The sequence below is a fragment of the Chlorocebus sabaeus genome, chromosome 7 (assembly GCF_047675955.1).
Source record: "Chlorocebus sabaeus isolate Y175 chromosome 7, mChlSab1.0.hap1, whole genome shotgun sequence".
NCBI lineage: Eukaryota > Metazoa > Chordata > Mammalia > Primates > Cercopithecidae > Chlorocebus > Chlorocebus sabaeus.
In genome coordinates, this window is record NC_132910.1 from 7,222,472 (window position 1) to 7,246,442 (window position 23,971).

General features: G+C 35.1%; 1 protein-coding gene across 16 annotated transcripts in view; it reads right to left on the reverse strand.

Annotated features, from left to right (window-relative positions):
• The window catches only part of ADGRL3 (adhesion G protein-coupled receptor L3), an 846,373-nt gene that overhangs the window by 121,735 nt on the left and 700,667 nt on the right, over positions 1-23,971 (reverse strand). For all 16 annotated transcript variants that reach the window (XM_037989342.2, XM_037989350.2, XM_073017343.1 and 13 more), the window contains 4 exons: positions 11,150-11,333; positions 10,131-10,253; positions 5,042-5,250; positions 3,897-4,073 (listed from right to left, as the gene is read on the reverse strand). In XM_037989342.2, the coding sequence (XP_037845270.1) occupies positions 3,897-4,073; positions 5,042-5,250; positions 10,131-10,253; positions 11,150-11,333 (693 nt within the window). The remainder of the gene's footprint in view (positions 1-3,896; positions 4,074-5,041; positions 5,251-10,130; positions 10,254-11,149; positions 11,334-23,971) is intronic.

The following is a 23,971-nucleotide window of genomic DNA, read 5'->3' on the forward strand; positions in this document are numbered from 1 at the left end:
TTCTGTCCTTGCGATAATTTGCTCAGAATGATGGTTTCCAGCTTCCTCCATGTCCCTACAAAAGACATGAACTCATCCTTTTTTATGACTGCATAGTATTCCATGGTGTATATGTGCCACATTTTCTTAATCCAGTCTATCATTGATGGACATTTGGGTTGGTTCCAAGTTTTTGCTATTGTGAATAGTGCCACAATAAACATATGTGTGCATGTGTCTTTATAGTAGCATGATTTATAATCCTTTGGGTATATACCCAGTAACGGGATGGCTGGGTCAAATGGTATTTCTATTTCTAGATCCTTGAGGAATCACCGCACTGTCTTCCACAATGGTTGAACTGGTTTATAGTCCCACCAACAGTGTAAAAAGTGTTCCTATTTCTCTACATCCTCTCCAAAACTGGTGCTATTATTGTTTAGATATCTGGCAATCATTTTTTAGTTGCCCATGGAATCACAGCAAAGATCCATACCACAGTTATACCCTGAGACTCTGGAAAGAGAGCCCCCCCATCCCCGCGCCTTCTCCTTTTGAAGGGGTTGGATAAACCACTGACTGTGAACCAGGAGTCGGCTCTTCTGACACTGCCATGTACAGGTGCAGAACTCTGGGGATTCTGAGAATCCTAAATTCAGATTGTGTGTCTTCGGTGATTATAAAGCTATATTTTGTTAAATCAGGTTATATTTCATTTTTCCCAACTTTATGTATTACTTGTAAATATTTAGACATGTAGGATATTGAGACTTCTACTCCGAGACTACAGATGTTAAGCCCATCTAAATTTCCACATTGTCCTGATTCAAGCACCAGAGATGGAAATAAATAAATTATGCCCTTCATGGCCACAGTCCTACTAAATTCTTCAGTCCACCTCCAGTTTCTAACTACAATGAAAGATGGTCATACGAATTGGGTTATTCTTGTCATACCAACTAAAACAGAGGCAAAAGACAGGGAAGAAAGCATTCAGGGCACAAAACATGGCTCCAAGAATGGAATTCACTGTAAGCCTGCATGCTGAAATTGCCTGTTGTAACCTGAAACTAGTTTTACCCAATAGCTACTGAAACAACCTCCTCTGACTCCAAGACCGATTGCCTGTCACTCACCAATCAGAGCTTGCCAGCTCTCCACACTTGACTAGTGCCAATGAACTTTCTGGGAAAACAATTAGGTAACACTTCTTCTTTTTATGAAATCTCCAACTTTCTTTTTGTTCTTCAGGCATAAGGAAGACCATCCAGTCTGTATGTATACCTGAACTGCAATTCTTGCTTCCCCAATCAAATCTTAAATTTAGATATTTGTTTCTGTTTTTATTTTGACTTAAACACTAGCCTTGTTATACTTACAGTGTATTAAATTCTAAACTCTTTTACCATGCTCTACATACCATGGTATATAACATCTTTGTGTTTTCGCTCCTGCTCTTTTCTCTGATTGAAATGGTCTTCACAACTTTTCTGGCTAATCCATTAATCTCTTAATATACAGCTTTTAAATCTCTAAGAACTTCCCCAGACTTTTATTATACTTATTCAATTTTTCCCATAGTACACTGTTCAAACTTCATTCTTATCACTACCTTATTAACTATATAGCTGTTTTTTTCTGTCTCATCTGAAAAGAAAACCTGTAAACTTTTGAAGCCAGTGTTCATATCTTATATTATTACACTACTAACATATATGTGCTGAACTGAACAGTATGGTTAAAAATACACGTTATTTCACATTTTATTGAACTTGTAAAGACAATTGTTTTGAAAATACTATTTACCAGTTACTAAAGTTGAAAGCTAAGTAGTATTAGTTAAACAGTGAAAAATTTTAATGAATTGTATGAAAGAATGTTCAATCTTTGTGAAAGCCATTCCAGGGTTTTAAGTACTCATTTTCTTTTGACAATGAAATATGTGCCATATAATTACAGCAGAGGTATTATAATATAAAAGGCTGTGAAAACTAAGTTTTAACTTTTGCATAAAGTGTTGAAGCTATGAGTGCTTTTCCCTACCAAAGCAAAATACCAATGCTAGTTCTAAAGACAAAAATTTTGTATATATTATACAGGATTAATAATCTTAAAGACTAATACATATGAAATTGTATTTAACTTATAAAGACATTTAAAAAAAACAAGAAGCTATATTTTAAGATTTTTTTTTTTTTTTAAATTTGAGACAGAGTCTCACTCTGTCTCCCAGGCTCAAGTGCACTGGTGCAATCTCAGCTCACTGCAACCTCTGCCTCCCCGGTTCAAGCGATCCTTCTGCTTCAGGCTCCTGAGTAGGGGGGATTACAAGCATGCATCAACGCTTAGCTAATTTTTGTATTTTTAGTAGAGAGGGGTTTTGCCATGTTGGTCAGTCTGGTCTCGAACTTCTAACCTCGAGTGATCCTCCCGCTTTGGCCTCCCAAAGTGCTGGGATTACAGGCGTGAGCCACCATGCTCAACCTATTTTAAGATTTTTTTTTTTTTTTTTTTTTTGAGACAGAGTCTCGCTCTGTCGCCCAGGCTGGAGTGCAGTGGCGCGATCTCGGCTCACTGCAAGCTCCGCCTCCCGGGTTCACGCCATTCTCCTGCCTCAGCCTCCTGAGTAGCTGGGACTACAGGCGCCCGCCACCGCGCCCGGCTAATTTTTTGTATTTTTAGTAGAGACGGGGTTTCACCGTGGTCTCGATCTCCTGACCTTGTGATCCGCCCGCCTCGGCCTCCCAAAGTGCTGGGATTACAGCCATGAGCCACCACGCCCGGCCTATTTTAAGATTTTAAATGTCATTATCCATTTAGTTTAAGACATACAATATTTATTTTAAAAGTATTATTTTTGTTGAGCATCTTGTTTCGAAGTTCAAAAATTAAATTTTTAATGTCACATAATGTATATAATCTATTAATAGCCTTCTTCCAACTAATAACAATCGGTGGAATCCAACATGTGGATCTGAGTCAGCCTCAGTTCTTAACTATTGTGATGAGGGAAGCAAGATATTTGTATTCTCGAACATCTCTGGCCATGAAGTATCTTGCTTGAAATAAAAATTGAAGTTTTCAACCCCATACATTTCTATAGGTTAAGTATTAATATTACTCAGTGTTAGCAATAATCTTACCTACTACTGATGCACTGACCTGCTTAGCATTTTTTTCTGTTTCCTGGCCTAGGCCTCCTAAAATCTGATAGTTACTGCATTTCTAGCTTTTACTGTTATCCTGCTTGAGTTGATCTCCTGAAACCCTGTCAACCTTCCCTTCCCTTGCAAACTCATAGACTCCATCTGACAACCCTCTATCCATATGAAAGCTAGTCACACTGGGAGGAAATTGATGCAGCCATGTTTCTGACTTTGGAAACTATCTATCATCTGGAATTTTCCTTAGAGTAATGTCTTCTTGCATGGGCAGAACCCATTTCCTTATGTCAGGGTATGCCAAGTCCTTTGCACTATCATTCTCTGGGTATTGTGCTTGAAGATTGCTTTCCCAAGAGTCAGTTTGACTGTATTTAACCTATGCATAGCTCTTTACTTTTCCACCTCACTAGTCCCAGCTTTCTAAACCAACCCCACTGGCCTTTGGTCCTGGGGTGCTATCTTACCCCGTTCATGAGGTTGTGGTCTGACATTTATTATACAAAATAACAGGGGGACTAGGGGAAGTTTATTAAGCAAACTTCAATTTTAAGAACTATATTGATAATAGGAAAAGAGATAACAAGTTCTTTGAATCATCCACAAGGATATGGTTTGAACATCGAGAGTTCCTTAATAGAATTACTACAAAAGTAGAAAAACATTGAAATATGATAGCCCATATAGTTAGGACTATTTACAGTTAGTGATCATATTATGTACTAAAACATTTTCATTGTATGGTATATATCTTACCTTAACTTCCACATGTGCCATCAGTACTGCAAAATTTGTTAGGTGGTTACAAGAGCATGTAGTATGTGTCTTATTTGTTGTCAGGAGCCGACAGCCTTGTGTTGACCAATAACCTGTCATTGTACGCTTGGAGTAGCTCCAAAATGAACAGTTAGGGTTGAAATTTTCCTCTGACTGCTACAGGGGAAAAAAGTCCATAAAATCAACAACTACTTCATGATCATGTAAATTAAATTGGCATTTTCTTTACATATAATACAACTTCATATTCTGTTCCCTTTTTTTAGAGATGTCTACCAATGTTTTCATGAGTGGGCCTCATCGATTCTAAGGGAAACTGAATATATGCTGTTGTTTGTTCCCTCTGACTGGAGAGGAGTGCACTACTTTTTTAAATTAACAGTAAAAAACATACTAGTATCAATGTTTCAGAATCACACTAATTAATACACATTGCAAAATAAAGAGGTTAATTGCTCTTAACAACCAACATCTGAATGGATGATCTTTAGAAATCTTTGTTGAATTTACAACCTCAATCTTTGTATATATGCAAAAATATATCTTCACATGGACATAATTGCTTGAAATAGCAAATATAGAACCATGTCTAGTTCTGTTTAACGTACTCCTATTCTTCTTTAAAAAACATAAATAGTACTGTGAATATTTAAGGTATACAACATAATTTTATGAAATACATGTAGATAGTAGAAAGGTAACCAAAGTGAAGCAAATTAACATATCCATCATTTCACATAGTTACCCATTGTTTTCTTGTTTTTGTGGCAAGAGCAGCTAAAAATCTATTCATTTCACATGAATCCCAAATACAATAGAATTTTGCAATATTATCTATGATTTTCAGGCTGTTTTTTAGATCTCTACACTTGGACTAGGTCTTTTTAGTTATGGAGAAGCATTTATAAATCCATCTATGAATGCTTTCACCATAAGTATTTACAAATACAAGGATGATTCTCCTCCAAATCTTATTTCTGAAAAAAAATTGCCACTATATTGTACAAATAATGAACTGCTATATGTCAAATAGAAAAAATATTAAAAGAATTAATACACTTAATGTTCAGTGTTATAAAAATACAGATAATATGAACAACCAAGTTAATATGCCATTTTCTTACCTTGATATGTTTAACAGTAAACACCACAGGATCAGCCAAATAAACCTTGTTACTGAACTCTTTGTTTATTGCTGCCGTAATAACAGGAGAATTGACAATAACAGAATGATTTGTGGACAAAGCTTCCGTTCCCAACTTCATACTGGCATTTTCCGTGGACAAATAAGGACCCAAGTTGTTATACAGGACAAAGGCCACTCTGATCTCTCCTAAAATAAATGCAAACTCTGATTAGTTTGTCCATTCTACTTAAATTAGTTAGTACTAATGAAATAGAAAATTAAATTCATATAGTATGTATTCATACAAAAAATTCAGCATTCATTTCAACCAAAGTACCAAGTCATTTATGAGGAGAGGAAAGTCAAATTATACTAAAACAACTACATACCACTATTTTAAAAAATGAACCTCAATCCCTAACTCACTCCATACTCAAAACTAAATTTAAGATAGATCATACACCTAAACATGAAAACCAGAATCATAAGGCTTCTAGAATAAAATATAGAAAAATATCCTTGAACTTTGAAGAAGGCAAAAATGTCTTCAATAAGACCCCAAAACATTTATCATAAAATGATAAACTAAACTTTATCAAAACCAAAAATCTATCAAAATACATTATTAAGAAAATAAACAAGCAGACTGAAATACATTTTAAAATAAGATTCATTAATATATACAGCATTTTTACCAACTAACAAGAAATTAATGGCATCTTAAAATGGCAAAAGACATAAATACACACTTTAGAAAATAAATAAAGGAAAGGCCAATAGACACATGAAAAATGATCAGCATCATTAGTAATTAGGGAATGAAAAAATAAGACTACATTGAGTTATCATTTCATACCCACAAGAATCTCTAAAATTGAAAAGACTGACCACACTAATGTTGATAAGGATGTGGAAGAAACGGAACTCTCGTACACTTCTGGTGGTAGTATAAAATAGTTCAACCATTTGGAAAAAATGTTTGACAATTTCTTATAAAATTAAACATACATCTACCTTTCCTAGATAAGTGGAAACATATATCCACCACAATACATGTGGATATATATTCCTATTCTTAATAGTCCCAAACTGGAAACAAGTCAATTATTATTTATAGGAGGATAAATAAATTATTGCATATTACATAATAGAATATACTATTCATCAACAAAGAACAAACTATTGATACATGGAACATCATGAGAAAGTCTTAAAAATATTTTGCCTAGTTAATGAATTCAGACATAAAATGGTATATACTGTATGATACCAGTTATATGACGTCTTAAAACACTGGCAAATTTTGGCCGGGCACTGTGGCTCATGGCTGTAATCCTAGCACTTTGGGAGGCTGAGGCGGATGGATCACAAGGTCAGGAATTCAAGACCAGCCTGACCAACATGGCGAAACCCTGTCTCTACTAAAAATACAAAATTTAGCCGGGCGTGGTGGCACACGCCTGTAATCCCAGCTACTCAGGAGGCTGAGGCAGGAGAATCACTTGAACCCAGGAGGCAGGGGTTACAGTGATCTGAGATTGTGCCACTGCACTCCAGCCTGGGTGACAGAGTGAGACTCTGCCTCAAAAAAAAAAAAAACAAAAACAAAAAACAAAAAACTGTCAAATTTTGTCTACAGAAATAGTAATGAGAAGAAAGTTTTATTAGGTGAGGAGAGGGAATAAGAAGACTGGTAAAAGACATGGGAAAATTTTCTGGGTACAGAAGAGATTTATTTTCTTTCTTTTTGTGATATTATAAAAGAATGTACAACTGTCAAATTCCTAAGCTAAATGCTTCCTCAAGCTAAATGTATATTTTAGTGTATGTAAATTATTTCTCAATTGCAATGTTAAGGAAAACACATAAGAATTCACAGTCTTTACTGTCTTAAAACTCAGCTGTCATGTTATTTTAAGGTCACTGTTTCCACAAAGTCACCAAGTTCTTCCACCTTATTTTTTTCCTTTATGACAGTCTCTTAAATGTAATCCTCTATGAAGTGAATTGTCTCTTAACACACTTTTTAAAATTGTATTTTTCCTTTATTTTAAAAAATCAAGCCCTATATCTTATTTCTGGCTCCAACTACTATGGTTACTAAGAAGAGGAAGTCACAGTCCCTATCTCTGAATCTTAGAATCAAGTGGAAAAAAAGAAAATTGAGTCGTGTGAGGAGATAGGCAAAAAAAAAAAAAAAAAAGTTACTTTTTTTTTTCTTTTTTTCTTTTTTTGAGGAGGAGGGCTATTTAACATCTAACTCCCGTGTTTGGGAAATTCCCTACTCTTCGGGATTTATAGACACAAAATGGACATATACTTGCTTTCCTAGCTTATTGTGAATAGGTTGCTCTGGGCACTTCTGCTAGATGCATCCAATCAGATGCAGTAGCCTCAGATATCAGATGACAAGCTAGTGATACAAATAAGCAGGAAGTGGTACAGCAACAGCAGCAGCAGCAGTGGCACAGTTACTGCTACAGAGTTCACTTGCGGCAGTAGTGACATTTCACAGCAGTGATTTTGTGATATAGTATAGGCTGCTGTCAGCCTCCTTGCTCTAGTGTATCTTCTGGGCCTGATTCTCCAGCCGTCTCAGTGATTCTATGAGATATCCATTATCATTTCTGTAATCCAGCAAAGAGATTATGATGAGAGCTACATAATGGAAGAGAGCATTCTTATCTAATCTACAAGTGTTAATACAGTACTGAGCAAATCATAGTAATTCACTAAATACTTATCTGTTATAATATACAATTTAATTTTGTTCTTTCCTTCTAGATTTGGTATTAAAATGCTGATTTTTGAAAGGTGAAAATTAAGAACATTCATGCATTTTTCTTGTTGACATTAAAAACTTCAATTTTAATTGGTTTATAATTGGCTGATAATTCATGCCAATTTCCACTTCCAGGATGGTGTCATTTTGCCATCCCACCGTGTGTTACCAGCACACTTAGTCACTGGCAATTCCCTCATATTCTCTGCTCTAAAATTAATGCTTAAATGTGACTTTAACAAACAAAAACAAAAACAGGCTGGGTGTGATGACTCATGCCTGCAATTCCAGCACTATGGGAGGCTGAGGTGGGAGGATCCCTTGAGGCCAGGAGTTCAAGATCAGCCTGGGAAACACAGAGAGACCCTCTTCTCTATTAAAACAAAACAAAACACACAAAAAACAACTATACGTTAATTTAGAAAATAAATGAACACAGAATTTAATTTGACTAATATATTTCTACATGTCTTCGGATACACAGCTTTGTGTCTGAAGGTTCACACATCTATTGTATACTTAAGTAGTGAGTATATACATGTATAGATGAACCAGGCACTGAAGTACTAGGGTTACATCAGTGAACAAGATTAGACAAGGCCCCTGCTCCCATGGAACTTACTGCCTGGAGGGAGACCCAGGCAGTAAACAGGCAGATTGAAAAATAATAATAATATTATTTCTTATAATGGTAAGTGAATAAATGCTATGAAGAAACATTGGCATAATCATGGCTAATGGGGAAAGAGTGATTGGGAAAGAGGAATTTACCTTAGAGGAGATAGGGAAGATTCTCCTTATAGAGGTAGATTTATTCTAAAAAGTGAATGATAGAGAGGGTGCCATGAAAAAAAAAAAAAAAAAGTGAAAATTGTATTCTAAGAAGAAAGGTTTAAAAAAACAAAAACAAAAACACCCCAAACCTGATGCAGGAACATGCTTGGTGTGTTCAAGAAACAGAATCAAGATTACTCTGTCTGGATCACACAGAACATGCTGAAGACAAATGTGAGGTGTGGCAAATGAGGCAGGAAGGAAGTGGACCAGGTAGCACCTGGCAGGCCTAGTTAAGTCATGAGATTTCATTCTAAGTGTAAGTGGAGGTCAACTGGTCAGATGTATGTTTCAGGAAGAACCCTTTGTCAACAGTATATACTGTTGGAGGGCAAAAGAGTGGAAGCAGGGAAACGATTTAGGAAGCTAATGCAGGAATCTAATTTTGCTCTACTTAATCTTACTGCGGTCTCAAAAATTTTCTTAGTCAAATGAGTAACATAAAAATGATTTCTAAGTTTAGTCTTACAATATTTCTAACACTTACAAACCATTTTATTCTGATGACAACAAATGTAAGTTGTTTTTCTTGATATTATTTATCAACACTGTTCACCCTGCAATATGAAATATTAGCATTAAGTTGGTGACTAGGAACTGAGGTCATCTTCCTATCACCTGGCAGATTAAACAATCTCCCTTTCTTGGCAAAAAAGAAATATCTCTGTGTGTGTGTGTGTGTGTGTGTGTGTGTGTGTGTATGTGTATGCATATATGTACAAATATGGGAAAGAGGGGTCTATTTTAGAGGAGATATATATATACACACACATACATATTATATATACACACACATCTATACATACATATATACACACACATACATATATACACACACATACATATACATGCACATACATGTGTGTAAGTTTAAACATTTTTTAATATTAGTGAAGTTTGGGGCATACTTTATAAGATTATTTATTGAATTTTAATTATTTTCAGTGTGTTCAATTTAGTAGTAAGCTAACCTGATTATATTTATAGTTCCATTTCCCAAAATAATCTCCTTACATTTAAATGTTTGTATGCTTTGCAAAGAAAAGCATAAAAACTCTCAAAAAGAAGCTGAATAAGCAAAAAAAAAAAAAAATTAATTACAAGTAAAATTTCTGTAAAAAATTTTACAAGTGAAATCTGCACACTCAGTGAGAGTTCCTCCTTTTGAGGAAAGATGTCAGATCCTCTGAATTTTGTTGTCCATAATTTCCTTTATATTTAAGTTTCTGGCAACTGAAAAGTAATGGAACAATTTCCAAATCTGATTGGGAATTTTGTAGAATAAATATCACTGTAATATTGATGGTGCTGTACAGTAGAGAAAGAGGAGGAAGAGGAGGAGAAAGAGAATAGTGTAGGAAAAGGAAGAGGGGAAAAGCTCCTCAATAGTGGATCTAATATTCTGGGCCAAAAAGGAATGAATTGATGCAAGTTCAATTCCCTCAACCTTAAAAAATAAACTCTAACCTACCATTTCGGCCATTTTGCTTTAAAGTATTTGCAGACAGCTGGATAGTGCTTCCATGGCCCATGTTTTCTGGAAATTTTAGGTCTTCTAAGTTTCCTTCTGTGCTCAGTCTTGCAACTTCCAATTCTGTTAATATCAAAGAGATACCCGTGCTCATTGAGAAACATACCTAAGCTACAATAATTTCCTAAATCATTGTAGTATTTCTGAAATCAAAACACTGGAATTCTCGTTCTATTTGTCATGCTTTATGAAAATCTTTCAGAAAATATATTGTTCGTATTTTATAAAAGTAATGCAAATAAAAGTTATTAAAATTATGTAAATAATACAAACATGTCAATAATAAAGCCTAAAATTTAAAATTCAATCCCAAATTCTAATACATTGTCATTGGCCTTAAGTTTCAAAATATAATCTTTATTTTATAAATTAAATAAAAATCCTTTTATAATCTAGAGCTGTACTATCCTATCAATATTGATCTTTAAGCCCAATAAATTTGAAACAGCTTTATCATAACTTCTGAAATAAAAGTGTTAGCTACTCCTAATCCACAATAAAAATAGATTGATATCCTTTATAAGTCAAATAACATGATTATCAAACACTGTTTTATCATTTTCACTCAAATGACTTACTTCTTTATAATGTGAATTCAAAGATACTCTCATTATAACTGAAATAACTCCTAATACTCCTGTATTAAGAGGATAAAATTTTAAATAGTATGATACATACATAAAAGTCCTTTAAAAAAACAAACCTCACCGTAAGTGATCTCAGGCTACTATGTTCAATATTGAACCTAATATTGAAATGTCCTAAGAAAGATAGCACACATGATTTTCTATCCTTTTAAGCCAATGACAAGTGATGCCCTCTTTATTTTAGAAAAAGAATGACTTTTCTCCATTGAAATAAAGTATCACTCATATCTGGGACACCAGAGATACTTTTTTCTTTTCCCTCTTCAGATATACAACAGTGTCTAGACCTTCTGAATAACAAAGGCCACTTACTAATATTGTCTGTGTTCTCCCTGACAATGTCAGTCTTCAAAAGGTTATCAGCCAGCACAAAAGCACTTTCCTCCACAGTATGAAGCAACATGGTGGCCGCACGTAGCTGATCGCTTATAGTCAGGTCTCTCCACGCATTCAAAGCTTGTGGCTGAAGGAGGTTGTTAACTGTCTCGACCATTGCCTATATAAGAGGATGAAAAGAATGACAGAGGTCTCTAGTGAACCCACATAGCTGTCAGAAATCCAGCTGTACATGTTGCCCAGCAAGCAAGGATCAGCAGTGTGCATGAGTTCAGTATTGTCCCAGCCTCCCCTGTGACATGCTGCAGCAGAAGCATTCATTATTTTGTTCTGTAAAACCCTAGCTGAGACTTTGCAAAGCAAGAGGAAAACCTGTTTTTGTTTTGAAAGACAACAAATAAAGTCATGCTTTCTTCTTAGAATCAATAACACAAGCTTCAACAAGACTATGATCACATAATTAAATTATTTGGCTGGGGAACTGTTGACAAAAAATTTAAACCAAGAGTTTTACCACATGACTCAGAGAAAATCATTTTTTCTGTACATTACCATAAAACTGGATGCTGAACACAACAGAGATTAAAAGGATGACCATAAATGTGACAATCCAAGAATTTGTTGCCTATAGGTTGATGACTCACATAGCAAACCTATCTGTTTTTTAGCCAGCTAGGAAAATGTCAGAATGGGGAAAATATCAAAGCATACATACTCCAGGGGCTTTGGATATGTTATGTACAAAGAGAAACGTTCTTCATGCTGTTTACTACTAAGGAGGGGAATAAACAGTTGAACCTTACTACCTATGGTCCTCAGGTGTTTTATCTTTAAAAAATCAGCAGTAGGTACACCCACACATAGAGACAAAACACTACAGTTCTCATTGCTTCATCCAAAAGAATCATCTCTGTAGTTACAATTTATATATTTCCTGTGGTTTGCTTTATGCTGTCGGTTACAAAGAAAAACAGTTCTCCCAATAAGGTCTTGGGTTTCATTCAAACATAGAGAATTGTAAAATAGAAAGATACAATACCTTCAGCTTGAAAGTGATCATCCCTGAACCCAAATCATTATGAAATATGCATCTAATCCAGAAATAAAGTTGAATAAACAGCCAACACAGGCACAGTTACCAGGCAGCACATAAGTGTTTTAAAACAGGACTCACATTATTGACACATTAGCAGAGGGGCTGGGAGAGACTAGAGATATACCCTCCACAAGGCAGTGTTTTCTCCTGGCTGGTGTTTTCATAGTAACCAAGTAACAACTGTTAAAAATTCAGCTTCCTAATGAAACACCTTGGCTGCCAATTAACACCAGCTTCAAAAACTAATTTGCCTTTTGATAAAAGTTATTTTTCTTGATATTTTCCCAGCTATTCCAAGTTTTGGTCAAAAATCAACATCACTGTACTTTTAAGTAAAATAATCCTACTCACAACTTGCATGCTCATGCTTCAGATTATTTTTTAAAAGAGGAACAACACAAACAAATCAAAAAAGTCTCTCACAAGTTTAAACACTGGACATTTTCATATAGTGTGCTTAGCTCCGTCATTTGTTCTTGGTGTAAAGCATGACCTAGTAGCCAGACAAAAGTATTTCTGGATCACAACAAAATGATCCACTTTCCAGGAAGTTCTCTATAAGGGAATGCCAACAGGATATGCCAAACAAAGAGATGCCAGATAGGAAACAAAAAAAAAAAAAACTTTAGATATTTTCTGAAGCCAAACAGAAAACAAGAGAACATAGACCTCTTCAGTGTAAAGAAGTATTCTTTCAGGGATTAGATGATACTGTGAATTCATTAAAAATGCTCTGAAAATCCCACATGCAACAGAAATTATGCCTGTTCTTTATGGAGCAGCCATTTTAGCTGCTTATAATCTTAATAATTAGTTAATAATCTTATAATAATTAATTAAAATCTTACCTTAGGGGAAATTTTATTGGGCATAATATATTTCTCTTCTGTCCTTTATTGTTTTTATTTTCATAATTTAAAAAATGCAAGATGAGAAAAAAGGAAAAAGAAACAACTATGGTCAACTCCGAGAACGTTCCAAGAAAGAACATATTCCAAGACTAAATTAGGAAAAAATAGAAAGTCTGACTAGACCTATAAGTAATACGGAGATTGAATCAGTGATCAAAGCCTCCCAAGAAAGAAAAGCTCAGGATCAGATGGCTTCACTGGTGAATTCTACCAAAATTTTCTGCACTTAAAGAAGAATTAACACTAGTCTTTCTCAAACTCCAAAAAATATAAGAGGAAGGGACACTTTCAAACACATTTTTATGAGGCTAGCATTACTTTGACACCAAAGCCAGACTAAGACACCACGAGAAAACTGCAGGCCATATCCTGATGAATACAGATGCAAAAATTCTCAACAAAACGCTAGCAAACTAAATCCAACAGCACTTAAGAAAAAAAGTATAAACCATGATCAAGTGCCATTTATCCCTGAATTCAGGGAGAGTTCAACATAAAAAAAGTCAATGAATGTAATACACCACATTAACAGAATAAAGGATATCACATGATTGTCTTAATAGACGCAGAAAAAGTGTTTGACAAAATTCAGCACCTTTCATGACAAAAACTCAACAAACTAGGAACAGAAAGAAGTTACCTCAACATGATAAAGGCCATGTATAAAAGCCCTTAGATAACATCATACTCAACACTGAAAACCTGAAAGCTTTTCCTCTAAGATCAAAAACAAGGCAAAGATGCCTATTCTTGCCACTATTCAACATAGTACTTGAAGTCCTTAGCCAGAGCAATTAGGTAACAATAATAATAGGCATCCAAATTGAAATGAAAAAGCAAAATTCTCCCTGTCTGCAGATGACATGATCTTATATACAGAAAACCTGAAAGACTCCATTAAATATATATATACATAAAAGACTGTATATATGTGTATGTATATATATATGAAAGACTGTATATGTGTGTATGTCCTTTAAATATATATACACACATAAAATGCTGTATATATGTAAATGTGTATATATCTATAAAATACTGTATATATTTGTGTATATGTGTGTATATATATATTAACTAATGAACAAAATCAGGAACGTGTTTACAACAGACTGCTTTATCTAAAAAACTTTGTATGTCTTTGAACCGACAGCAAATAAATCAAAGGTACCATTTATTAATTTATCTTAGTTTTGCAACCGAAAAAGTGCAAGGTGCAATATTTTTTCATAGCTACAAGTATTCAACAAGTGTATTCTTCAAGATAAGGCAGTCTTTAGGAAGGCTTTCTACTAATTTTGGGCCCAAACAATTGCCTAGTTTACTAAAAAGCAACACACTCAACATGTGGCCACCAAACCTAGGATTTGGTGAGTTATGACACCAATTTAACATGTATTTAGTCTGCTCAAAGACACACCTGTTCACCATTGCTTAAGTATAACTGCAAGGAAATGTTTACACAAGGATCGAGAGACAGTATTCTGTAGTTCTAAAATCAGAGTGTGGGATTTGGAACCACATCACCCAAATTGTACCTCCACAGTGCCTCTTACTGTGTGACACTCGGCAAGTTACTTAACTTCTCTATACTTCATCTACGAATTTGGTATGATAATATAATCATCTCAGAAAGTTGTCTGGCTCATAACAAGTGCTCAAAATGTAACCTTGTTTTTACTTTTAATTGATATCACAGTCCAGTGTAGGAAGAAGGGAAGTCTTCACTTAGAAAGCACATTTCACATCTGATAATTGCTAAATAGCCACACTGAATTGAGATCTGGAAGGAATAAATCTTCAGTAATGCAATCTTCATAATTTGGTCTCTTACACAACTACAGAAGCCTATACTACCTGAAGCTTTGAGGAACTGGAGAGTAAAGGCAACATGTGTATTAAATAGTTCAGAATGATTTTTTTAGAGACGACTAAAATGCCCCATTTCCTGCTAGTGAGACAGCACAATTAAGTCCATCTTAAAAGCTTTATAATTATAAATGACTTAAACTTTCTAAAGCTTGGTGACATGTCCCTTTACTAGCTAAATGAAGGTTAATTTAATAGTTACAACTCCTCAATGAATACCTATATTTGGATTTCCTTATACATTTATGTATTGTATATTTTATTCACACACTATGACATCTGGTCACAAGATAATTATTTTTTCTCAAACTAGTTATTTGCATTCTTTTCATAAGCTCAACATAAGACTCATTATATTTCAATTTGAGAGTAGGTAGGGGTGAGTATTATCCTTTTCATCATACAGTATACTCACTAAACTCTCAGTGACTTTTGACTGTTTCTAAAAATCAAATAGAAATGGGAAAGAGCCAAAAGTCATTTTGATTCACACCAAGATTATGGACATACCATATCCTACTAGACACATATTTGCATTATTTTTTAATGCAACATTATTAGGACCCTTATCATTAAATTCGGACCTTAGGCAAATTCAGTTGACAAATATTACTCATAGCATATAATTCTGATATGTTCGTTAAGGATGCTGTATACTTTATAATTACACTTTATATATTTCAAAATACAGAGTTTGTTATAACTACTGCAGAAGCCTTTGCGAAAAACTGCTATATATTTTTGCAATGACAACTTTTGTCATTATTCCAAGAGGATGTATCTGTGAAATAGCCTAAGATTTCTCAGGAAGAATACACAAAAGAATCAACAGTGAGAAACACATGAGTGGCACCTCTTACCCAGGTGAGCAGTAAATATCAAACTATGAAAGTAAGCAGAATCATCTGGGGAACTTAGTTATCCCCTCTTCCTCCATTTGAAAATCATAAAAATAAATACTCCAATAGAAGGAATGCCTTATGGAAAGATGTATAAATGTCTAACTTTACCACCATGGCTTTTTTGTTTTTCTTTTTGTTCTTTTTTTTTTTTTTTTTTTTCTTGAGACAGAGTCTCACTCTGTTGCCCAGGCTGCAGTGCATTGGTGCCATCTTGGTTCACTGCAAGCTTCACCGCCCGGGTTCACACCATTCTCCTGCCTCAGTCTCCCGAGTAGTTGGGACTACAGGCACCCGCTACCACCCCCGGCTAATTATTTTGTATTTTTAGTAGAGACGGGGTTTCACCGTGTTAGCCAGGATGGTATTGATCTCCTGACCTTGTGATTCGCCTACCTTGGCCCCCCAAAGTGTTGGGATTACAGGCGTGAGCCACTGCGCCTGGCCTTGCAGACAAGTTTTTAAATCACTAGCTCATTCAGGTTTTAGCTCAAATATCATCTGCTCTGAGAGGTCTTCCATTATTAGCAAAACCAGGGGAAAGGTGGGGGAGAATCCCCCCATCCTTAAATCTATTACCTGTTTTGTTTTCTTTGTATCATATGTCATTATCTAAAGATGTCTCATATATTTGTTTACCTGCACAACTATCTTAAACTTCCCATTAGACAGATGGCGAGCTTTCTGAAGGAGGAGACACTGTCTCATTTACAAGAGCCCAAAGCTGTGTTCGGTAACTCCTAGATGAGGGATTTGCCATGCGTGATAACTCATACGTAAGTCAGTTTTCTCCATTTTCATATCAGCCAAAATAAAAACCTCTGAAGTTATTAGTTTGATGAGTATAAGAGCAAAGAATAAATAGAAATGATAAAACTTACTAACTAGCCAATACTTCCCTGAATTAGTCTCACTTCAGAGAATCAATACCCCAGTGGGCTCTTAGTCCATTTGGGCTGCTAGAACACAATATCTTAGACTGAACAATTTTATAAACCACGGAAATTTATTGCTCACAGTTCTGGAAGCTGAGAAGCTCAAGATCAAGGTACCTGTAGATTCACTGTCTGGTGAGGTCTCACTTTCTGCATCCTCACAGGGTTCAAGAGAGAAACAAATTACCTTGGGCCTCCTTTGTAAGGGCACTAGTAACATTCATTCATGAGGGCTTTGTTCTTATGGCCTAATCACCTCAGCAGAAGTCCCACCTCCCAACACCACTATACCGCAAAGTAAGTTTCAACACATGAATTATGGGGAGACACAAGCAGTCAGACCACAGAAGGCTCCCATTTTAGTATTTGTTTATCTTTAACAGAATTATCCATATTTGTATCTGGTTTTCTCACCAGACTATGATGTCCTCAGAGAAGAGATCATATTCATTTGTGTTTTCCCAGAGTAAATTTTAGTGCTGTGATACCTTATAGGTATTCATTAATATTTATCACATAAAGATAAGTTACTTTTATTATCAAATTATTAATGACATTATATACAATAGGAAAATTGAAAGCATCCTTTTTTGTTTCTTTAATTTTTTCCATGTCTCCCCAAGTACTTCTGAGAGAATAACGTGTTCAGATATCACCATAATTTGGGAGGGAGGCAGGGTGAATGAGAGGAAGTTAAGATGACAGAGTTCAGAAGAAGAAAATCTGAACCACAGGTTATTATAGTGAATATAGGACACTATGAGTAAGAAAAAATATATATATATTTTTTTATAAAAGTTTTCCATAATGTTTCCAAAGGTAATTTCTAATGTAATTTAATAAGATTTCATTAAATATGTATTATATGCAAAGAACTAGGTAAGGCACTGTTGAATGAGGTTAGAGAAGAAAAACATAGAGTTTGCCTTCAATTTACCTATGCTCCAGCACAAAACAGATCTAGAAACCCACAGCATACAGCACAAAAGTAACAGATTCTTGCTGGGGAGGACCATAAAAACATCCCAGAAAATGTTCATTTTTGAGTTAGACACTAGAGGATGAATACATTTTCTTTGACTCTGAAGAGGAAATCCAAAGCTAAAGTACATAATGAGCAAGCTGATGATGATCAAATAAAAAAAGCAAATTGATATTAGGCAGCCCATTTGAAAGTTGGGAACAATTATTTCATAATAATAGATACATTTGTACTAATGAATTGCCTAAATTCTTTTGAAAAACAGCCTAGTAATATAAATTATATTTTACTCTACTTCCACTTTTTAAATATGTCTTCCTGAATGCATCATGTCCTTATCAATATATACCACAATCATGCTGAATAATGCTATTTTATTATATTATTATTTTGTTATATTATGCAGTTACATTTAAATATTTTTCTTCATATCTAAATCTCAGGATATATTAAGGAAGAAAAACATACTTTCAGGTCTCTGCTCCCATTTCTTGCTTTCTGAATGTGTACACTGTAGATAGATAGATGAAAATAGTATCCATTGATTTATAGTTTGAAATAATAAAAACAAAATGTTCTTTAATTCTTTACTTTGACTTCTTGATATAAAGTTTATCAGTTGAGAGTAAAGTAAAACGAAGCAAAAGTTTAAAATCATTATTGAATAGGACACATTGTACTGCAATCTGCGTTCAGATATTGATTCAAATCAAAATGTAAAGGTCAAGTATTAGAAGTGTCTTCAAAACAGTTTATAACTTGAAGGTTTTTTATTACAAGTCAAGTTGAATGACTGATATTTACACATCTGATCAATAAACCTAAGGTGCTTTTTATAACCACTGTCATTTGATATTATTAAGAATATAAAAACCACTAATCTCTGAACTACCTTTTATATTACAGTGAAGTGCTGGCATTTTCAAATCTTAATTAAAATTAGATCATATAACACAAGTGACCTTAATATAGTAATAAGGACCTTTAGGAGTAAAACAAGGTGAAACTAAAATTTCATAGAACAGACTGTGTCTTTAAGAGACCCTTATTTTTTTTAAAGCATTATTTTTTTGCAAACTGTATTTGATCATATCACTGTTTAATTCTACTTTAGAATGAAATGACTGAATGCTGTCAAATAAATCTCTATTGTGTTACAGGAATTAAATGGATCTACAGACCTGACTTAAACTCCTTGCTAACTCAATATTCATTCAACAAATATTAATTGAGCATCTTCAATGTGGCAGTCAACTGGGATGCAGCAAGAAAGACAGATGTTCTCCCTTCCCTGAAGGTAATGGCAATATAGTTAGGCCAGGCAATTAAACAAGTAATTAAAATCCAACATGGCAAGCATTATAATGATGGAAACATAGAGTTCAAGCTCTGTATTGGAAAAGCTCCATGAAGCGGGACATTTCCAAGATGAAACTCAACACTGAACAAAGAGACAAAGGGCACAGCGTGTACTTATAAGCACAGAGGTGAAAGAGAACAGGCACTGCGAAGGAACTGAAAACAAATTCCTTATGGTAGAGCAAAGAGTATAAGGGGTTCAGTGGTAAGACTGGTAAGTGAAGGCTAGATTTCAAAGAGGTTTGCAAACTATGTTAAGGTATTTACAATTCTTCCCAAAAGTGACAAATAGACACTGCAAAAAAAAAAAAAAAAAAAAAGTAAGGTAACAGAGTGATACATAGTAACAGTTAATATTTGTGGAGTGTATTCCAGACTTTGATATGAATGGTTTACATGCATTAACTCCTTTAATTTTCAAAGTAACCCAGTGAGGTATAATTTATTATCATCTTCATCTTACAGTGAGAATACTGAGACTCATAGAAGTTAAGTAACTAGCTAAAGGCTAATTAGCTAACATAGAGTAGAACCAGGGCTCAAGTACATGAATTCTGGTTCTGGAGAAAAAGAAAAGCAGGGATTATTCCAAAGATATTTAAAATGATTTGCTGATTAGCTAATGCCAGTTGACGAGGAAAAGAAAGAAGTGCAATGCGTAGAATTTGGGGTAGTCAAGGAGGTAGCACTCACTTCAAATGGGAATTTTGTTTTTCAAAAGGTAGTGGGCATAAGAGTATATGTGTGGGTGGAGAGTATGAGTAACACAGTAAATTCAGGTTGCCTATTTTGAATGGAATATACAGTCTTGCACTGAATAATGATGTGTTGCTCAACAATGGACCATGTATACCATGATGGTCCCATAAGATTAAAATGGAGCTGTCCTATTCAGGTGTACTAGCTTTTATCTTTTTATCATATTTTTACTGTATCTTTTCTGTGTTTAGATACACAAATACTATTGTGTTATAATTGTCTACAGTACTCAGTACAGTAACATGCAGTACAGGTTTGTTGCCTAAGGAGCAGTAGGCTATACCACGTAGCCTAGGTGTGTAATCTGCTATCCCATTTAGGTTTTCGTAAGTATACCCTATGATGTTTGCATGACAGCAAAATGAAGCATTTCTCTGAATGTATCCTCACTGGTAATGCATGATTGTAATTGAATGGCATCTACATGGGCCTGAAGCTTATATAAGATATCTGATATTCACATATAGTTCATGAGATAGTTTGGATATTTTTCCTTCTAAATCTCATGTTGAACTGTAATCCTCAATGTTGGAGGTGGGGCCTGGTGGGAGATGTTTGGGTCATGAGGGCGGAGTACTGTCCTCACATAGTGAGTGAGCTCTTGTGAGATCTGGTTGTTTAAAAGTGTGTGACACCTACCCGACTCCCTCTCTTGCTCCTGCTTTTGCCATGTGATATGCCAGCTCCTGCTTTGCCTTCTTCCATGAGTAAAATCTCCCAGGGCCCTCCCCAGAAGCTAAGCAGATGCCAGTGCCATGCTTGTACAGGCTGCAGAATCATGAGCAAATTAAACCTCTTTTCTTTATACATTACCCAGGCTCAGGTATTCCTTTACAGCAGCAGAAAAACGACTTAATACAATGCATGCATCAGAAATTTAAGTAGGCTTATTAAAGCCATTGATATATCTGAAATTACCCAGATAAACTGTGTAGAAGAAGAATTGATGGTACAGAAACACTAACAAAATAGAGGGGCAAATAAAGTAAGAATAGTTGACAATGAAGATGAAAGAGTAAGCAGTCAGAGAGTGTGGTATCACAGATGGAAAGAGGGTTTTCCTTGGTTTCAAAAATAATCATGAAAGTGTCCAAAAATTCTTCTTTTTGAACTAGAAATAATAACTCTATTTTTGTTCCGGGTAACAGAGTGATTGTAAAACAAAAAAGAAAACCACAGAGATACTGCTTTTGAGGAGCAATCAATACAATTTTATGTATCAACACTTCAAAGCACGACATCTATTCATTTAATTAATAGTTCTTGAGCCCTTAACACATGCCAACACTGTTCTAGACCCTTGAGATACATCTTAACAAAGCAGAGAAAAAATAATCTTAGAACTGAACATTCTGGCAAGGGAAGCAAACAATAAACCATATACTGTTAGAAGATGCAATGTATAGTGTGAAATAAAAGAAAATAGACAGGATAGGGGGATCTAGAATCAGGGATGGTGTTGGGATAGAGGTTGGCTTTCAAATATGATGGTACAGATTGGCATCACTGAAAAGGTAACAATTCGAAAACGACAAAGGAATTAAGAGAGTTAGCCATGCAGGCATCTGGAAGAGAAGCATTCCAATCAGAGAGAACAACCAGAATAAAAGTCTTCAAATGGAACTTTTGAAGGTTTGCATGGTCCAAAACCTTAAAATGGCATGCGTCTGGAGTAAAGCGAAGGAAAACAGTAGAGGTGGGAAGGGGGGCTCAACCACTTCAACTGAGATGCTGAAGAATGGTTTGCAAGTGAGGATTGGAAATTCAGTTATAGATATGGAAAGTTTGAGGTGTTTATTACACAACAAAGTGAAGCTATTGAGAAATTGGCTGGAAAATTAATTCTGGAGTTCAGGAGAATGGTCTGTGCCATGGATAATATTTGTAGGTCATAGACGTATAGGTGTTATGTAAATCAATGAGATCACCAAGGGTGTGAATGTACAAAGCTTAGACAAGAGGACTAACTGTTGTGCTAGGGGGCACTCCAAGCTTAAGGGTTTGAGGAGAAGAGGAGGAACCAGCAAAGGAGACTGGAAAGAAGTGTCAATTAGGTAGGAGAAAAATAAAGTGAGTTGTCCTGAAGATAATATATCAAGGAAGAGGGGGTGATCAGCTGTGCTAGATGTTTCTAATTAATCAAGTAAGGTATGGATTGACTACCGACTGTTGGTCTAGCAGCATTTAGAAGTCATTAATGACCTCAACAAGGTCAACAAGGGCAGTTTCAGTGGTGTAGTGGGGGCACAAGCCTGAGGAGGTGAATTTAAGGGAGAATGCGAGGAGAGGGACTGGCAACAGCAAATGTTGAAAAGTGTTGTCAGAATTTCTGCTGCAGTGGACATACTAGTAGGCAATCAGAAATTTGAGCCTGGAGCTTGAATTAAACAGTAAATATTTGGAGACCACTTAATATGTGCTAAATACAATTTAAAAGGTCCTGAAGATGTAGAAATAAAAGTGGCACTGTTCCTTCCCAAGCAGCTTATTGATAGAGAGAGTGAAGAGACATTAAAATACAGCTTGATAATTGCTGTAATAGAGGAAAACTGAGAGTGTTGTAAGTTCACATAAGAGGTCATTCATTCAGACTAAGTGGGACAAAGAATGCTTCCTTAGAGTGATTGACATATGAAGTGAGTGTTGATAGGTAAATCAAAGTTACTGGAATAAAGAGAAGGAGAAAGGAGAGCAAATCTAGAATTAATCCAAACAGAAGGAGCTGTGACTATAAAGGTACAAAGACACGAACTGAAAGTATTTAAATCCTCTGGTAGTGTAGGATCTGAGGAGGAGCCAGTTAAAGGGGTGAGAAATTAGCAACAGGAGTCTGATATTCAAGCACTGTAGTTCAGAAAAGGATTTTTTTTTCTATAAGGATAAAAAAGAGTAAGGGACAAGCTGAATAGGGTCAAGTCATGATCAAATTTGCATTTTTAAAACATTACTCAGACAGTAGGTGGAATGGATTAGCAGAGGAATTTGACAATGTGTAAAGCAGTTGTTTAAATTTTTTTTTTTTTTTTTTGAAAATCATCTACACAAGGATAATAGCTGAAGTTATAAGAATCAATATCAGAGGAAAATAAAGTTTGCAGCCAAAGTCATTTTGCAAAAAAATACGTCATGACCCTGGTCAAAGGTTTTTAATAGCACTCAGATGCTTGACTTTTTTCCATAGCCTTCTCCCTCAACCCATTGCTTCAGGCATATTTGTCTTCTTTCTATTCCCTGAACTCTCCAACCACTTGTCACTTGACCATCTCGGCCTTGGGTGACCTTTGATCTTGGAATGCTCTTCTCCAGGTAGTCACATTGCTGAATTGCCTATCACTTCCTTAGAAAGTCTTCCCTGATCTGCATGAAATGAAGTAATCATAAGGTCATATTTACTCATATGACTGCTTTAATTCTTTGAATAGCTTTTCTGCAATCTTATTTTATTACTTTGATTGATTGACTGATTTACTGGCTATTTTTCTCCATAACTCCAGCTGGCTGAACTAGGGTGTGAGCCCTACGAGACAGAAACTCCGTCTTCACCCCCAAATCCCTGTACCTGAAATAGTGTCTGAATGAGCTCAACAAATGTTGCCTGATTGAATGAAGGAATAAATCTATGCTTTTCTTAAAGTATATATGTTTACTATTTTTTAATAAAAAAATGCATTTTTCAGACTTTGAAAAGGAGATACTTGTTGGAAAGTCTGAAAAAGAAAAGGAGATACTTGTTGGAAAGTCTGAAAAACTGCCACAGCCTAGCAGAGCCAATTAAATGTATTATGATATCCTGGATAGGATCCTAAAACAGAAAAAGGACATGGATAATAAATTTAAAAATCTGAATAAACTGTGGACTTCAGTTAATGATAATATATTAACATTGGTTGATTAATTATTATAAATGTATCATACTAGTGTAAGATGTTAACAATAGAGGAAGTTGTTCATGTCAATGGGAGGCATATGGGAACTTTCTATCAGACTT